Here is a 19,493-nt window from a genome sequence, read left to right as displayed (position 1 = left end):
AGCTATCATGGTCGGCGTAACATTCTCCCAATCCACGTTGGGTCTCACCGATATACAAGAGGCCACACCAGGAGCACCGGACATAGTAAATGAGCCCAACAGACTCACAAATGAAGTGCGAATCACCTGGACCGTGTTTGGGATGAGATGTAGGAGTAGGTGTAGCACATGTTCCACTTGCAAGGATAAGTGCCAGGAGGGAGATCAGTAGGGAGGGATGAATAGACAAGGGAGTCACGTAGGGAGTGATCCCTGTTGAAAGCTGAAAGTTGTGGGGGGGGGGAGGGAAGGATGTGCTTGGTGGTGGGATTCCATTGGAGACAGCACTTGCACACTCGACCATTTGCTAGTTAAGTTGGTAGTGAGGAAAGCAAATGCAATGTTAGCACTCATTTCAAGACATCTAGAATACAAGAGTTGGGATGTGATGCTGAGGCTTTATAAGGCACTGGGGATGGCTCACCTTGAGTATCGTGAACAATTTTGGGCTTCTCATCTAAGAAAAAATGTGCTGGAATTGGAACGGGTTCAGAGGAGGCTCACAAGGATGATTCTAGGAATGAAAGGGTTATCATACGATGTATGTTTGATGGATCCGGGTCTGTACTCACTGGAATTTAGGAGGTTGAGGGAGGATCTCATTGAAACTTTTTGAATGTTGAAAGGCCTAGGCAGAGTAAATGTGGAAAGGATGTTTCCCATGGTGGGGGAATCTAGAACAACAGAGCACAGCCTCAGGATAGAGGGGTGTCCATTTAAAACAAAGATGCAGAGAAATTTCTTTAGCCAGAGGGTGATGAATTTGTGGAATTTGTTTCCGTAGGCAGCTATGGAGGGTAGATTTAAGGCAGAGCTTAATAGTTTCTTAATTGGACATGGCATCAAAGGGTATGGGGAGAAAGTCAGGAAGTGGGGCTGAGGACAGGAAAAAGGATCAGCCATAATTGAATGACAGACCAGACTCAATGGGCCAAATGGTCTATTTCTACTCCTATGTCTTATGGTCTTAAGGTCTTGTGGTTTCCACTACATACCACCTACATCACAACATAACCAAGTGCATGTTAGCAGACCTCTGGATGAGCCAGAGGCACCTGCTTTTACTCCAACCAAGGCACATAAGACCCAAACCACGTGGCTTCTACAAGCTCCAGACAGACTCACAATGCCTGTTTTGGTGAATTCTTGGGGGGGCGGGGGGTGGTGCCTGTGTAGGGTGATGTAATGATTTATAGATGAACACATATTGTTGATAATAGAAACTATTCTACATAGTTCACAAACACCATAATTGAACTGTCTTCACTTGAAGAGACAGTCATATAAAGACATCAGTGCAAAGCAACTGCTTTTGGTTTGTTCGTAATGGAAGTAAAGAGCTATGGCTTTTGTTGAGCACTTTGAACGACATTCACATGTTTTGCTTACAAAATTCTACACAACCTTCAGGACTCCAGCAGCTTTAAAAAATATATATATTCAGGCTCATGGGCATCATTATCAAGACCGACAATTAATACACAACTCTAAAGCCCTAAAGAAGTTGGTTCTGAGCATTCTTGAACTGCTGTACTGCTCTGGTGAAGCTGCTCTCATAATGCTACTGGATCTGAAAAATACTAGGTTCTGACTAACTGGGAGGAATTGAGGTGGAAAAGTTGGGAAAAAGGCTGTGTGCAAGAAGTGGAAGCGTGGTGATCATAGCCTCCACATCAATAAACTATTTCAGCATCATCATCTTAAGAGCACCTGAATTTTCCTATCGTGAAGAGGTATTTACAATTTTGCTCTAAATAAGTGAGCTGCTGAATGGCCAAGGCTATGGTTTCAAATATCCATTCGAGGTGCCAATCATAGTGTGCAATCCCCCAGGTCATACAGACACTTGTGTGATTGCTGCATTTGATTCTCAATGCAATCACTCTTCAAAGACCAGTGACATCAAAATCACTTATGTTAACATCAGACCTCTCCAATTTCTCTGAAAGCACTTTCAGTATGGTGACAACATTTTCCAGTGCCTCTCAGCTCTTCTGCTGTTACTCTTTCGGACAGCCTTCGAGGTACATCAGCCAAGCAGAGTATGAGTTGGATTTCACAGTTTCAGGTTCTGCTCTTATTTATTTGCAATTTATAAATCACTGTCTGTCTTGAAAACTAAACTATCTTTCTTACTGAAGTATTTCAATTTGTGGAGAGCAGCAAGAATCTTGTGAGGGTAAATCTATAGAAAGACATAAATGCAGTCCCATTCATGTCGACTAAGCTCAATCAGTAACTCCACCAAATTAATGCTCCATGGAGAAACCCCACCTTCTCTGTTTTAAAGCAAAAAGATCTGGATAGCAAAGAAAATGGTAGGGTGTGGAATATTTAATAGATTCTGCCAACAGATTTATTCATTAATAAGTAGGAAAAGGCATTGAATGCTAGTTTTGATTGAGTAATCTGATTTCAGCAGGGCATACGTTAGAGCTTTTTAGTTATAGAATTACACATCATGAAAATAAGCCTTTCAGCCCAACTTGCTCATGCTGACCAAGGTTCTCATTTATGCTGAATCCATTTGCCCACATTTGGCCCATCCCTCTGAACCATTCCTATCCATATACGTGTTCAATGGTCTTTTAAAGACTGTTATGCTAGCTGTCTCGGCACTTCCTTTCGCACCTCTTTTGAAACAAGTTTAACTACTTCAAAGTTAGTCTGTGGTCAGGACAAGAGCATGTGACTGTGAATAAAGAATGTGGTGAGACATAGAGGAGCTTCAGCCCTTCAGCATGTCCAAAAGGTTTGAGATCCTTGCTTCTTGTCTAGATGGGAATAGGGGCTATTGAAAAGGATGAATAATCAAACTGTGGCCATCCTAGAGAGGGGAAAGAAATGTAATTACAATTGGGATAGCATAGGGGAAGAGAAACAATTTGCTTTCACACAGATCAAGAGTCCTAAAAGCTCTATTGCCTGACTGGTGTCCATGTTTGAAGCACCTCTTTTGACCTCCAGAGGAACATGGAGAGGTAGGAGAAAGATACAATTGCTGTGGTCCACATGGGTAAGAACAGGGAAAGAGGTTTTGCAAAACATGTTCACTCTGCCTGTAATGTTAGAAATTCCCATTTGTCAACTATTTTAATTCCACACCCCTTCTCACTTTGACATATTGGTTCATGGCTTCCTCTGCTGCCATAGTGAGGCCACTCTCAGGGTGGAAGAGTAACACCTGGGTAGCTTTCAACCTGATGCCATGAACATCGATTTCCTCAACTTCCGGTAATTTCCCCCCCTTCCCCTTTCTCTCTTTTCCATTTACCATTCTCTCTTACTCTTTCTCTTCTCCTCACTTGCCTAACACCTCCCTCTGGTGCCCCTCCTCCTTCACTTTCTCCTATAGTTCACTCTCCCCTCCATCTCTCTCAAAGCAGATTCCTGCTTCTTCTTCAGCCCTTTACCTTTTCCATCTATCAGCTTCTCACTTCATCTCCCCTCCCCCACTCACCTACTTTCCCCTCCATCTGGTTTCACTGTCAGCTTCCCCTACACCCAACTTCTTATTTTGGCTTCTTCTACCTTTCCAGTTCTAATGAAGGGTCTCGGCCTGAAAATGTTAATTCCTCTTCTTGGACGCTGCCTGACTTGATGAGTTTTCCAGCTTTTTGTGTGTATTACTCAGGATTTCCAGCATCTGCAGAATCTTTTGTATTTAAGTTTTGCTAAGGGAATTTGAGCAGCATGAGACTAAATTAAAATGCCGAACCAATAAAGGTGATGATCTTTGGATTGTTACCTGAGTCACACACAAATTGGCACAGGGTTAATAAGATCAGAGAGTTAAATGTTTGGTTCAATGACTGGTATAGGAGAAGTGGGTTTGAATTCATGGGCATTGACACAATACTGAGGAAAGAGGGAGCTGTTACGGTCAGACAAGGCTCCACCTGAACCCAAGTGTTCTGTTGAATTGCATAACTAGGCTTGTGGATAGGATTTTAAAGTAAATAGTGAGATTGGAAGGGGGGGGGGGGTTCAATACCTTGGAAAAGTTTGGATAAAGTAAAAGGTAAGTAGAGTGCAGGAGAAGTTATTGAAATCTCCAGAAAAAAGAATAAGACAGAAAGTTTTGAAAGGGATAGAATTTAAATTCAGGAGACAAATTTGAAAAAAAGGGTGGTAAATACAGGAATAAAGATATTATACTTGAATGCACACAGTATACAGAAAAAAGGTAGATGAACTTAAAGTGCAGCTAGGAATTGGCAGGTATGACACTGGGGACATCACAGAGTCATAGCTGAAAGAAGATCACAGCTGGGAGCTAAACATTGAAGCATAAACACCCTATCAAAAAGACAGCCAGTTAGGCAGCAAGATTGGGGTGGCTCCATGGGTAAAAAATGAAAGCACATCCCTAGAAAGAAGTGATATAGGATCAGAAAATTTAGACTCCTTGTAGATAGAGTTAGGAAACTCCAAGGTTGAATTTGTAGAATGTTTATGAGACTGCTTTTTAGAACAAAGTGGTTGTTCCCACTAGAGAAAAGGCAAATCTGGATTTGAGGCTGTGCTGTGAACCTGATTTGATTTGGAAGCGTAAGGTAAATGAATTCTTAAGGAGTTAGTGATCATAACATATAAGCATTCACCCTCCAGTTTGAGAGGGAGAAGCTAAACTTGGATGTATTGGTAACACAGTTGAGTAAATGGAACTACAGAGGCATGAGAGAGGAGCTGGCCAACGTTGATTAGAAAGGGATACTAGCAGGGAGGATAGTAGAGCACCAATGGCTGGAAATTCTGGGAGTAAATTAGAAGATGCAGCATTGGTTCATCCCAAAGAAGAAGAAGCAGAAGAAGAAGAAGACAGGATGAGCAACTGTGGTTGAGAAAGGAAGTCAAGGAAAATATAAAAACAAAAGAGAGGGCTTACAGCATAGCAAAAAATAGTGGGAATCTAGAGGATTGGGAAGCTTTTAAAATCCAACAGAGGCAACTAAAAAAGCCATAAGGAGAGAAAAGATATGTGAAAGTAAGTTAGCTAATAATATAAAAAGGAACACGAGAAGATTTTTCAGAAATACAGGGAGGCAAGAATGGGCACCAGACTATCGGAAAACAAGATTGGAGAGGTGGTGATGGGAACAAAGAAATGCCAGACAAACTGATTAAGTATTTTGTGTTAATCTTCATTGTGGAGACACCAATAACATGGCAAAAATTGAGAGAATCAAGAAGCACGAGTGTGTGTACTCACTATTACAAAGGAGAATGTGCTCAGGGAGCGGAAAGGTCTGAAGGTATTTTCCTCTTGGGGCAGATGAACTACACACCAGGGTTCTGACAGGAGGAATTATTAGTGACATTTTAAGAATCACTAGATTCTGGAATTGCAAAAACTGTTAATCCACTTTTTAAGAAGGGAGTGAGGCAGAATAAAGGAAATTATAGGCTAGTCAGCAAGATGTTAGAGTCCTGAACTTGGGGGCATATAGGCAGAACTTTGTTTCATGAAGGGGAAATCTTTCCTGACAAATTTGTTGGAATTCTTTGAGAAAATAACAGGCAGGATAGACAAAGGAGAGTCAGTGGATGTTGTTTCCGTGGATTTTCAGAGGGTGTTTAATAAGGTGCAGCAAAAGAGGTTGCTTAACAAGATAACAGCCCATAGTATTACAGGAAAGATACTAGCACGGAAAGTAGATTGGTTGACTGGCAGGAGGCAAAGTGTGGAAATAAGGGAGCATTTTCTGGTTGGTTGCCGATGGCTTGTAGTGTTCCTGTTAATGATCTAGATGACAAAATTGATGGCTTTGTGGCCAAGCCTATAAATGGTACAAAGATAAGTGGAGGGGCAGGTAGCGTTGGAAGAGTGATGGTACCTATAGAATACAGTGCAGAGAAGTGTATGATCATGTACTTTAGTACTAGGAATAAAGTCATAGACTATTTTTAAACGGAGAGAAAATTCAGAAATTGGAATAGCAAAGGGCCTAGGAAGTCCGAATGCAGGATTCCCTCCAGGTTAACTTGTAGGTTGAGCTGGTAGTAGAGACAGCAAGTGCAATGTTAGGATTCATTTCAAGAGGACTGGAACATAAAAACAAGGATGGAATGTTAAGGCTTAATAAGATGTTGGTCAGACCACGTTTAGAGTACTGGGAGTAGGTTTGGACCCAAAACTGAGGAAGGATGTACTAGCATTGGAGCTGATCCAGAGGAGGTTTACAAGAATGACCATGGGAATGAAACAGTTAATGTACTAGGCGTATTTGATTGCTTTGGGTCTGTACTCGATGGTGTTTATAAGAGTAAGAGGTGATCTCATTGAAATATTTCAAATATTAAAAGGCCAGATAGAGTTGACATGGAGAGGATGTTTCCCATAGTGAGAGTTTAGGACCAGAAGACACAGATTCACAATAGAAGAGTGTCCCTTTAGAAATGAGATGAGAAGAAGTTTCTTTAGCCAGAGGGTGGTGAACCTGTGGAGTACATTGCCACAAGACAGGTCTGGAGGCTAAGAAAATGAGTATATTTGAAATGGAGATTTATAGTTTGTTGATTAATACAGACATAAAGTCACAGGGACAAAACAGGAAAATAGGGCTGAGAAAGAAAATAATTCAGCCATGATTGAATGGCAGAGCAAACTTGAGAGGCCAATTGGCTTAACCCTGCTCCTATGTCTTATGGTCAAATAAATGTCACCTTGTGCAATAAAATTGCCCTTCAATTTCCTATTAAATCTTACTTCTCTCACCTTAAACCTATGCGCTATAGTTCTTGATGCTACAACCTTGGCAAAAGGACTAAGTGCATTCACCTTATGTCTTGTATTATACTGCTTCCTTCCATCGTTTGGATGAAAAATATGGCATAGTCACATACAGAAGGAATACTGTATAATACTCATTATCAAACTTTATACATAAATGGAGATTTTAGAGGGTAAACAGCATGGACCAGATTAATTCTGCATAAAGACAAACTTACTGTCTTCAAGTAACAGAAGAACAGAAAGAAGGAAATGTCAAAGATGAACATATAACCATCCCTGAAACTTATCACCTTAAGTTCATAAGATTTAGAAGGAGAATTAGGCTACTTGGCCCATCGAGACTACTCTGCCATTCAATCATGTCTGATCCTATTTTCTCTCCTCAACCCCATTCCCAGCCTTCTTCCCATAAGCCTTTGATGCCTTGTCCAATCAAGAACCTATCTCTGCCTTAGACACCCAATGACCTGAAGCTTTTACTATCTGCTTTGATATTGTTTGCTAGCTTGTTTTCCAGCTTGTTTTCATATTTCATCTTTTCCCTTCTAATGATTCTTTTAGTTGCTCTCTGTAGGTTTTTAAAAGCTTCCCAATCCTCTACTTTCTCATTAAATTTTGCTTTGTTAAAGTTTTCTTTAGTAAAATAAAATTCATAATACAATGAAAAAGCATTTGAAAAATATTGAATGTTTATTTAATGCAACATTTTTAGTTTATATTGGTATTAAAATATATCACAATCTCACATTGAAATGGTCATTTTATTAATGCGAAACCTTTCTTACTCCAGAAGTAACGATCTTACCTTTCTGTCTTTTCCACTGGTTATTATCTGATATTCATCAGGATGATAACAGACACATTTGAAAAGTGTGTTTGCCAAAATCATTTGATTTCTTGCATACCGCCTGGTAAAAATAAATACATTATTTAAAAATACAAAATACATTTTTTACAGTGTTAAAGCTCAGTTAAAAAGAAATTCTTTTTACCTCCCTTCACCCTCTCAATGTTTTGTTCCTTTTCTTAACAAAGCTACATAGTTCAGGAATATGGTTAGTACCACAATCCACTCGAGTCTAGGCATTGAGTGTTAGCAAGCTGTTTTCATTAGAGCACATTCTGATCTCAATCCTTCCACTCAGGATTTCTTGGCAAGCTTTCCACTATGGTGTCCTCGAATTAACAATCACTATTGTTGAGTCAGAATGATGATATTTAATTTTGCTTTTATACCTCCTGGTATAAATAGGCTAATTACAGCATTACTGTATAAAAACAAAATGCTATGGATGCTGGAAATCTGCCATAAAACAGAAAATGTTGCAAATAGTGGTAGTGAATGATCCAACAGCAGCTATATGGTTCACACTGTAAGTCAATGAAATTTCATGTGAGTGTTACTGAAAGGTAAGCATCCTGAAACATTAACACTGCCTCACCTGCTCAGGGATTACAACATAATCTGTTTTTTTTTATTTCTATAAGAATTCTTGCTTCAACTGAAATCAAGAAATGCACCACAGTTTGAATCTGGAATATTATTCAACCTCATATATCAATTTCATGCAAGGTTATGAGTTTACCTGCTGAATCATAGTATAAAAAATTATTATTCTGCAAAAAATAATACCTGCATCTTAGCCTTGGATTGCAACATTGAGAGAGGAATTATTTAGCAGTACATTTCACATTAGATGGTCACTTTTGCCATCTGCTGGTATGCAAAGGTTAACACATCTTTTTGTGCATTTCCCACATTATAATATGGGGGGCAACAACTTGTTTGTAATGTTTAAGTAAAAATGTGAAGTGTTTTAAAAATGTAGAAGTTATGCTCAGAGAAAAGTGACTCACTTAAATCTTTTTTCTACTTTAATGGAAAGCTAGCCACGGTCAGCAAAGTTCAAGTTCAAAGTAAGTTTAAGAGAAAAAAATACATATTTATCACCATCTACAACCCTAAAATTTATTTTCTTGTATGCATACTTAATAACTCCAATAACCATAATAGAATCAATGAAAGACAACAAACAATGCCAATACAAAAAGAAAGAAGAAATAATAGTAGTAATAAATAATTATTTCCACATTTTACTGTCTCATTTTCTAAATTTAAAATATATTGAAGTAGGATTTTTTGAGCTAATCTACAAAGCTTTGTGCATCATGTCAAATCAAAAGAAAAATTCCAAAAACCTGTCAACAATTTACTAAAATTTAAAAATCAAAATTTCTATACTTTGTAATAAGGCAATACTGTATATGACCTTACCAACTCTTCTAATTTGCTCATGTAAAAAATTGGAGCATCATTTAATATCTCAGTAATATTTGACTAATCTTGTATATATATTATTTGATTAAGCATTCTTATTTGTATTGTAGCGATGTACTACATACAGAGCCAGAGACGACACGCAGTCGGTAAGTCGTTTCGAGACTAGTTTATTCAAACTTTGCAGCGCTGGTGTAAAGGGGGTTTCTTCTTTTTTCTTTGTTACTGTGTATGTAATCAAAAGGGCTTCTTTTGTTAACTAGCAGGAATGCTTCTTTGTTGCGAGAGTGTTGGAAGCTTGTTTGGGTTAAAATTTACTGATAACGAGAATGGTATTCCTTTGTAAACCAAATGGGGATTAATGTTCTTTCTTCTGAGTCTGTAAGCTTTTGTTGACGGGCTTTTGGGCAGATCGGCACGAGGGGGTTGAGAGAGAGGACACAATGCTGTAAGCTGGGTGAGGAACGGACCCCAAGCGGGGGTCCGAGGCTAGGAGGTACTCCGAGGAGGGGGGATGAAGCTAGATGTGCTTGGTTGACCACTCGGAGGGTCCTGAGCTGCGAGTCGAGGAGTTCGGAGGGGATCGAATGGTGGCCAGAAGACCAGTAATTGAGCTCCAACGGTTGTGCACGAAGTGGTTTGGACTTTGATAAGTTTGGCGCCTTTCCTTTATTTTTTTCTCTTCATATATACTGTTTTGTTATTAATCACTTAGTTATAGTAACCTTTATCAATTGTACTCATTTAATCGCTTATGGTGTACTGTCTGTTTTTGGGCGAGGCGGGGACATCACACAGTATCCACACCAGCTGATTACCCAGTTTGGCGGGGCCGAAGGCTGCTCCCCCTAGACGAGAACGAGCTGAGCGAGCCTGAGGTGACCCAGGGGGTTACACTGGCATTTTATCCCCAGCGCCCGCCCGGAGCCTCTCCGGGCGGAAATGACATCAGAGGTGCATTACCAAAGTCACTCCCCGCGCGCTGGCTATTTGTGAGCCGGTTCGCATGTGCAGAAAGTGGGTCGTCACAGTATAAATAATTATGGATTTTATGTATAAAGATATGAGTTACCACATGATATACGCACATCTTGTTTAAGGTAAACACAAAGGTAGACTCAGATTTTGGACTCTCATGTCTTCCACTGAATTAGTTTAATGTTTTGAAGTTACAAAACATAACAGTAGTGCTGAGGTATTTTAAACATGAACCTGAGATGGCTATCGACCTGTTGAAGCACAGTGAGACAGACAGTACATTTCAAGTTTTTAAAAAAGGCAGTAAACGAATGAATTCAGGGTTCATAAGGAATGGGTACTAAGTTATAATAATCATTAAAAAAGCAGAAATGCTTAGCTACATCATTAAAATTTGCATGTCTGATTCCACAAGAGATAACTGGCTCATGTATACTGAAAAATATTTTGAAGCAAATGGAACAGCCAGTGAGAAACAAGTGCCAATTTTGGTGAGTGCATTGGGTTTAAAGGCATACAATTTGCTTCAAAGGCTGATTGCTCCAAAAAAACCAGCAGAAATAAAATGTGATGATATTGTCAAAGTAATGCAGTGACATTTAGAACGGATGCCGTTATTGATTGCACAACACTTTAGGTTTCAAAATCAGAATCAAAAAGAAGATATGTCCATTTCACCATATGTGGTTCAATTGAAGAGATTGTCTAAGCATTTGTCAGTTCGGTAATGGGCTTGATGATACACCAAGAAATTATTTAATTTGTAGACTCTTACAAGAAAGCATTCAAAAATGGCTCCTAACTGAAGCACCTCACATTTAAAAGAGCATTTGAAATTGCTGTATCAATGGAAGCTGTGCACAGATGCAATAGAGTTGCAGTTGGCAATGAAAATTGCAGCATCTAGACAAAGGTCAACCTGGCCGAACAAATTGTTTTACCATTGTGGAGGGGGCTCACATACACCAGACCAATGCAAATTTAAAGGCAAAACTTACAGAAAATACAACAAAGTAGGACATGCACAAAGAACATCTTGGGTAGCCAAAATAAATGGACTGTACAGAGTAGAGAAAAAGATAAAAGTCAAGTTGCAGTTTGAAAAGAGCAATAATCCGCATGCTGTTGATGAAAAGATTTGATAAAGATGGGAGTGGTGCAGGACAGCGTAGGCTTGAGATTTACGATGTGAAAATTAATAACAGACAAGCAATATGGCTTTTGCCAGAAGCAAACGGCAATTAAAATGAAATTAGAGACGAGCTCAGTTGTTACAGTCATTCCAGGAATGAGCTTGAGTGACATTTCAGAGATACTAAACTGAAGCCTGCAGATATCCAACTAAGAACATAAACTGGAAAAAAAGATAACTCCCATGGGAATGACATTCTTAATGGTGAAATACAACAACCACCAAACCACATTGGGCTTGTATGTGGTAAAAAAAACAGGAGGGCCAGCATTGTGGGGAATTTAGAATGGTATTGTATGCTGCCAAAACTGTCTCCAAGCTGTACACCATAAACCGTGGTCCAACAGACGGCAAACAGGTGTTGATGCCAAATTCTGTGCCTTTGGTTGGAAAGCATACTGGACCAAGGAAGGACCATGCTACTCAGAGAGATTGTGAAAATGACTAAAGCAGTGCTCTGACTACAACAGTTTTTGCAGACAACAAATCTGAGAAAGCTTCTGATATGTTAATCAGGTAGTTAATTGCAAAATGTGGCTTGCTTTTAGGCTGGAAGAGAGATCAAGGAACTTTTAGGAAAGTTGCAAGCTTTCAGGTTTTGTGAGTATAAATAATCAGAATCTATTCTGCATGCATTAGTTTCTTGCATGAACTTCAAATGGGAGAAAAAAGCTGCTTGTAAAAGTAGGTGCAAAGACCAAAGCCCAGCTGGATGAATGGAAGACTAAAAAGAAAGGAGTCAGTGCAGATAGAAAACAGAGGAATCAGCAGAAGGTGTTATGAATGTGGAAACCAAGAAGAGAGATCAGCTTAAAAACGATGCAATAGAAAGATAAATAAGAGAATTTTCTGGTGAACTAAATGCACCTCCACAAGATCAAGATGCACAAACTAGAAGACAAAGGAATGAGAAGAAAGGTGTACAGAAGAGTCAGAATCACTTCCTGCAGTCTTAGAATCAACTCCTACAACCACCATGAAGGAGGAAACAGCACCTAAGATTTTTACTGTTGCAAGTCTCATGTGCCAAGCAGTGTGATACCCTTGTTAGGAAAGCCTTAATTGCACAAAAGACTATTTTCTAAATGGAGAGAAATTTCAAAAACCTGAAATGTGAAGATACTTGGGAGTCCCAGTGTAGGATTCCCTAAATGTTAATTTGCAGGTTGAGTTGGCGGTGAGGACGGCAAATGCGATGTTAGCATTCATGTCAAGAGGACTAGAATGTAGTCTGAGGCTTTTAAGACCATGTTGAGGCCTCACTTGGAGTATTGTGAGCAGTTTTGGGCCCCTTATCTAAGAAAGGATGTGCTGACATCAGAGAGAGTTCAAAGCAGGTTCACAAAAATTATTCTGGGATCCAAAGGCTTATCATATTTGAAGCATTTTATAGCTCTGGTCCTTTACTCACTGGAATTCAGAAGAATGAGGGGTTCTCATTTGAAAGCTATTTCATGTTGAAAGGCCTCAATAGAATGGATGTGGAAAGAACATTTCCCATGGTAGGGGAGTGTAAGACCAGAAAACCCAGCCTCAGAATAGAGGGACATCCACTTAGAATGGAGATGAGAAGGAATTTCTCTAGCCAGGGAGTAGAGAATCTGTAGAATTCATTGCCATGGGCAGCTGTCGAGGTAAAGTTATTGGATATATTTAAGGAAGAGGTTGAAAGATTAGTCAGCACATGAAGAGTTACAGAGAGAAGGCAGGGGGTTGGGGCTGAGAGGGAAAAGGATCAGCCATAATGAAATGGTAGAACAGATTTGATGAGCCTCATGATTTAATTCTGCTCCTAAATTTTATGGTCTTCGGAAAATCTGGCTGAGTGATGCCACAACAACAACAACCACCTCCTACTCAATGTGAGCAAGACCAAAGGGGCAATCATGACTTCAGGAGGATAAAGCCAGAGATCTAACAACGAGTCCTCATCTGGGGATCAGAGGTGGAGAGGGTCAGCAATTTTAAATTCCTCAGTGTTATAGAAACATAGAAAAACTACAGCACAATAAAGGCCTTTCAGTCCACAATGCTGTGCCAAACATGTACTTACTTTAGAAATTAACTAGGGTTTCCCATAGCCCTCTAAGCTCCATGTACCTATCCAAGATCCTATCATATCCGGCTCCATGACCATCATCGGCAGCCCATTCCATGCACTCACCACTCTCTGTGTAAAAAACTTACCCCTGACATCTCCTCTGTACTTGCTTCCTAGAACCTTAAAACTATGCCCTCTCATGATAGCTATTTCAGCCCTGGGAAAAAGCCTCTGACTATCCACATGATCAATGCCTCTCATCATTTTATACACCTCTATCAGGACACTTCTCATCCTCCGTCGCTCCAAGGAGAAAAGGCCAAGTTCACTCAACCTATTCTCATAAGGTATGCTCCCCAATCCAGGCAACATCCTTGTAAATCTTCTCTGCGCCCTTTCTACAGTTTCCACATACTTCCTGTAGTGAGGTGTCCAGAACAGAGCACAATACTCCAAGTGGGCTCTGACCAGGGTCCTATACAGCTGTAACATTACTTCTTTGTTCCTAAACTCAATCCCGCCATTGATGAAGGCCAATGCACTGTATGCTTTCTTAACCACAGAGTCAACTTGTGCAGCAGCTTTGAGTGTCCTAAGGACTCGGACCCCAAGATAATTCTGATCCTCCACACTGCCAAGAGTCTTACCATTAATACTATATTCTGCCAAATTATATGACCTACCAAAATGAACCACCTCACACTTATTTGGGTTGAACTTCATCTGCCACTTTGCCCAGTTTTGCATCCTATCAATGTCCCGCTGTAACCTCTAACAGCCCTCCACACTATCCACAACACCTCCAACCTTTCTGTCATTAGCAAATTTACTAATCCAACTCTCCATTTCCTCATCCAGATCATTTATAAAAAACAAGAAGAAAAGGGGTCCCACAACAGATCCCTGAGGCACACCACTGGTCACCGACCTCCAGGCAGAATATGACCCGTCTACAACCACTCTTTGCCTTCTGTGGGCAAGCCAGTTCTGGATCCACAAAGCAAAGTCCCCTTGGATCCCATGCCTCCTTACTTTCCCAATAAGCTTTGCATGGGGTACCTTGTCAAAAGCCTTTTTGAAATCCATCTACACTACATCTACTGCTCTACCTTCATCAATGTGTTTAGTCACATCCTCAAAAAATTCGATCAGGCTAGTAAGGCACAACCTGCCTTTCACAAAGGCATGCTGACTATTTCTAATCATATTATGCCTCTCCAAATGTTCATAAATCCTGCCTCTCAGGATCTTTTCCATCAACTTACCAACCACTGAAGTAAGAATCACTGGACTGTAATTTCCTGGGCTATCTCTACTCCCTTTCTTGAATAACAACATCTGCAATTCTCCAATTCTCCAGAACCTCTCCCATTCCCATTGATAATGCAAAGATCATTTCCAGAGGCTCAGCAATCTCTTCCGTCGCCTCCCACAGTAGCCTGGAGTACATCTCGTCCGGTCTCAGAGTCTTATCCACCTTGATGCTTTCCGAAAGCTCCGGCGCATTCTCTTTCTTAATGTTTATATGCTCAAGCTTTTCAGTCCATTTTAAGACATCCCTAAAATTGCCAAGATCCTTTTCCATAGTGAATACTGAAGTAAAGTATTCATTAAGTACCTCAGTTATTTCGTCTGGCTCTATACACACTTTTCCACTGTCACACTTGATCGGTCCTATTCTCTTACGTTTTATCCTCTTGTTCTTCACATACTTGTAGAATGCCTTGGGGTTTTTTTTAACCCTGCTCACCAAGGCCTTCTCATGGCCACGCTGGCTCTCCTAATTTCATTCTTAAGCTCCTTCCTGCTAGCCTTATAATCTCTCACTGATTGGCCACAGTTCAGGCTCTGAAAACTATTGTGAAGCACTGCTTTTTTAATCTTCAATCACAGACTGTGTTAAGTCACTTCTTTTCACACTCCTGTTCAATGATAGGGCACAGTTCAATCTGTCACCACATCTGATTCGATCTACAACAGTAGGGTCAGCAGCAAACTTAAATATGTGCTTAGCTAGCCACGCAGTTATAAGAGTAAAGTGAGTAGCGCAGAAGGCTAATCAAACAGCTTTGAGGTGTACCTGTGCTGATGGAGATTGCAGAGAACTTGCTGCCAATCTGAACTGACTGCAAGTGAGAAAGTCAAGGATCCAATGCATAAGAAGGAATTGAGGCCAAGGTCCTGAAGCTTATCGAGAAGTTTTGATGGAATAGTAATATTGAATGCTGCACAGTACTCAATAAAGGGCATCCTAATGTATTGATTTTTGCTGTCTAGATGTTCCAGGGTTGAGTGAAGAGTCAATGAGATGGCATCTACTGTGGACCTGTTGTGCTGGTAAGCAAACTGGAGTGATCCAAGTAATTTCTGAAGCAGAAGTTGATATATTTCATCACCAACCTCTCAAAACACTTCATCACTGTAGTGTATGCAGCTGCTACCAGACAACAGTCATTGAGGCAGGTTATCATGTTCTTCTTAGGCACTGATATAATTAAATCCTGCTTGAAGTGGGTAGCTGCCATAGACTGCTGAAGCAAGAGGTTAAGGATCTCAGTGAACACTCCAGCCAGTTGATTAGCACAGGCCTTTTGTACTCAGCCAAAAATCCTATCTGAGAAGGATGCCTTCTGTGAGCGCACCCTTCTGAAAGATGCTCTGTGATTTCAGCATCAGAAAATGAAATCACACAATCATCAGAAGCTGTGGGGAGTTCCTGATAGTTCCTCCATGTTTTGATGGCCAAAGCAAGCATAGAAGACATTAAGCTCATCTGGAAGCAAAGCCCTGCTGTTACATGTCACTTGATTTCACATTCAAGTTTTGCCACTGCTGTCGAAGATCCTTCATTGATTCAAGTTTAGTCTGGAATTGCCATTTTGCCCATGAGATGGCTTTGCAGAGGTTGTACATGGACCTCGTGTAACTTACTTGGTCACCAGACGTGAATTCCTCTGATCTGCCCCTCAGTAGATTGCAGATTTCATGGTTCATCCAGGACTTCTAGTTGGGGGAGACTCTGAATGATTTTGTGGGGACACACTCATCTATGACTGTTTTTATGAAGTCTGTGACAACCGTGGTGTATTCATTTAGATCCACAGATGACTCCTTAAACATGACAAAGTCCACCAACTCAAAGCAATCCCATGGTTGCTCCTCTGTCTCCGATGATCACCTTTTTGTTGTACTAATCATAGTGTCACAACCACAGATTCAGCAGCGCAACAGATATGGCAATTACACTCATGAATGTGCACGTGTCAGCTAATTAGTATTTCATTGTGATAGTATTTAACTTCATTCATTCCATCGTAGTATTCGTTGAGACATGGACACAGCACAGTAACACTTTGCTGCCTGTTTTGCATTTGGCCTTGACTGAGAAATTGGACTGTCGAGTCAAATGACTCTGAAGACTAACAGTATTCGTTTTATCCTTAGTTGTTCTTTTCAGCTGCATTGTAGGCTTCGTTTTCCATTCGAGAGCTAGTTAACGGCCCTGTTTGGCCTACTGTTTATTGTTTTCTTTTCCTTTTAACACTGTTCGCATTAAAGTCTGTGAAATATCAACCCGCTTCGGTGTCTCTCACTCTGCACTTGGGCCATATCCGAACTTGGTGACAGAAAGTCTCGACCACGCAAAGGTGGACCCAGTGAAGAGAGAGCAGCTGACCTTGACCATGAGATTCATTGGTCAGACTGATTTGTTGAGGCAACAATGTTCCATTGGAATTCCTATGTATGAACTCTTGTTTCTGTCTCCAGCGTGACAGAAGGATCTTGCCAAGTAATAGACCCAGCAAAGTTTGAACAGTGACGTTTTGACATTGGAGTCTTGAAGAAAGGGGGCTTTCTATTCTCAGTGCACATCCTGACTCTACATTCCGAGAGTCCTGAGTCTACTTACCGAGCTTCTCTATTCTACATTGTGTTTCTCCAGTATCCATTCCAAGCTTTTCAAGTCTCAAGTACCCAGGTTCCCAGCATTGTGGTCCCGTGACTCAGATCTGCATAACAAATGAGTGCTTCAAGCAAGCTTTTCAATTGATTCAACAAATCATCATTCAAGTCAATAGTGTAAATTCTGGAAGAGCCCTAGTCCAAAAGCTGATCCCTGGCTGGAGTGTGCAAATACACAAGTAAAGTTACCCTATCAAGAGTATTTTTAACCTCTTGATGAAAGTCATGGTACAGACTGGGAAAATTGAATTTTCCTTTAGCAAATTAAACAGATCTACAGAGAACCAGCTAGCTTAGCAATGGAAGAAACTTGTCTATGCTGTCTTGATCTTAAAATTGAGAGTATATCCTAATTGCCTCTGGAAAAATTGTGAAAGATAAAACACTGAGCAAGATTTGAAAAGGTTCCTTCTCTAGGTTTCAAGTTTCATGGTTTCAAGGTTTCCCAAGGACTTTTCTCTATGTTCCCAGGGTTTTCTTTTCCGGTCATTCCAAGACTTATTCAATGTGTTTACAGTTTTTTAATGTCCTCCCCATCTCAAGGACTCCCAAGCATCCCTCTCGGTCCCACCCTAGATTTCTTGATCTCACTTGAGGTTCCCTGGTCTCCCAGTCTGTTGGAGTTCCTAGTCTCTTGGATTCCCTGGTCTCTCAGTCTGTTGGGGTTCCCAGGTCTGTCTCTCTGGATCGCCAAGTCTCCCTGCCTCTCAAGTTCCCCATGCCTCCCTCTCAAATTTCCCAGGCTTCTCGAGTCATCCCGGGATCACGAGTTTTCAGGGTCTTCCTGGGCCATCAGGTACCAGCTACGGGGGGGGAGGGGGGGGGGAGGGGAGGAGGGAGGGTTCGTGTAGTGACTTCAGGCCTGTGCAGGGCATCAGAGCACTGGGCTCTGAGGTTCTTAGGTCACCTGAATTGGTTAATTGTTGCTTAACAACAGTTATTAACGGTTTAAGAGTTCCTTGTGTTTTTCTTGAACGACTCGCTTTGTAATACGGTTTCCTGGTGCGTGCTGTTTAAGTTTATTTTGATAGGCTCAGGGATTCTGTGTTAGTTTTATTGTTGAAGCAGATGCCCGATTAGCTCCAATCGGAGGGACTTCATTATGAGAATGATTTCTCTCATGGTATCTCTTGGTCAAGCTACCTCTGTAAAAGCTCTTGTGTCTGTCTCTACATGGAAGTCTTTGGCTCCAATATTGGCAGTGCGCACCATGGCACTTATTTACTAGCATCTCTGAGGGGCATCTTAGACAAGTCCCTCACTTAGGACTTCCAGCAGACATAGGTCTGTGGCCCCTCCGGGGCTGTGCCTAGAAAGGAGGGCCCTGTCACAACCCTAGTTTCGGTAGTGCAGCAGATAGAGGAACTGCGCTCGTAAATGTGCACGTGTCAGCTAATTATTACTTCATTGTAATAGTATTTAATTCCATTCATTCCTTTGTAGTATTTGTCAAGACGTGGACACAGCACAGTAATGTTTCGCTGCCTGTTTGCATTCGGCCTTGCCTGAGAAATTGGACTGTTGCGTCAACTGACTCTGAAGACCAACAGTATTCATTTTATTCTTAGTTGTTTTTTTCAGCCGCATTGTAGGCTTCATTTTCCATTCAAGGCCCTATATGGCCTAGTGTTTATTATTTTCTTTTCCCTTTAAAACTGCTCACATTAAAGTCTGTGAAATGTCAACCCGCTTCAGTGTCTCTCACTCCGCATTTGGGCCATATTCGACACAAGTGACACAATGGAGCTTTGTTCTTTAGCCACTGCCTGCATGCAAGTAAGAGGACAGTCAAGTAATCAGATTTCCCGAAATGTGGTCTGGGTATGGAATAGTAGGCATTTCTCATTGTAGCATCACAGTGGTCTGGAGTGTTGGGATCCCTGGTGCTACAGGTTATGTGCTGATGGTACTTGGGCAGGCATTTCTTCAAAAGAGCTGGATTGAAATCCCCAATATGAAATGTATTGGATTGCAGCAGAGTAAACAAGGGATGAAAATGGGAAATCCAGAAAAACCGTAGGAGTCATTTGTAAGTTTTCATGGAACACTGGAAATTGTGTTAGCAAGCTTCGATCAGAAATGCTTAGAAGTTAGGTCCACTCCAGAAATTTCAGCATGTTATCTGAGCTATGTTTTAGCAGCCTTCTTCTTGGAAATCCGTTGGGAATGGGTCATCTCTCCTTGTGGTCCTGGCACTTTTGATCGAGGTCCTTCAGCCGCTGCTCTTCGAATGTGCTGGTGCCTCTGTAGGCTGCCAGGTGCCAGA

At 41.0% G+C, this 19,493-nt stretch overlaps 1 protein-coding gene across 3 annotated transcripts in view; it reads right to left on the bottom strand.

Annotated features, from left to right (window-relative positions):
* Positions 1-19,493, bottom strand: part of cfap52 (cilia and flagella associated protein 52) — a 79,101-nt gene that overhangs the window by 12,205 nt on the left and 47,403 nt on the right. For all 3 annotated transcript variants that reach the window (XM_059948707.1, XM_059948708.1, XM_059948709.1), the window contains one exon: positions 7,581-7,683. In XM_059948707.1, coding sequence (XP_059804690.1) covers positions 7,581-7,683 — 103 coding nt within the window. The remainder of the gene's footprint in view (positions 1-7,580; positions 7,684-19,493) is intronic.

This window comes from Hypanus sabinus, chromosome 23 (assembly GCF_030144855.1).
Source record: "Hypanus sabinus isolate sHypSab1 chromosome 23, sHypSab1.hap1, whole genome shotgun sequence".
NCBI classification, from domain to species: domain Eukaryota; kingdom Metazoa; phylum Chordata; class Chondrichthyes; order Myliobatiformes; family Dasyatidae; genus Hypanus; species Hypanus sabinus.
The sequence above is the reverse complement of the archived record's forward strand: the minus strand, read 5'-3'. Positions and strand labels throughout refer to the sequence as shown.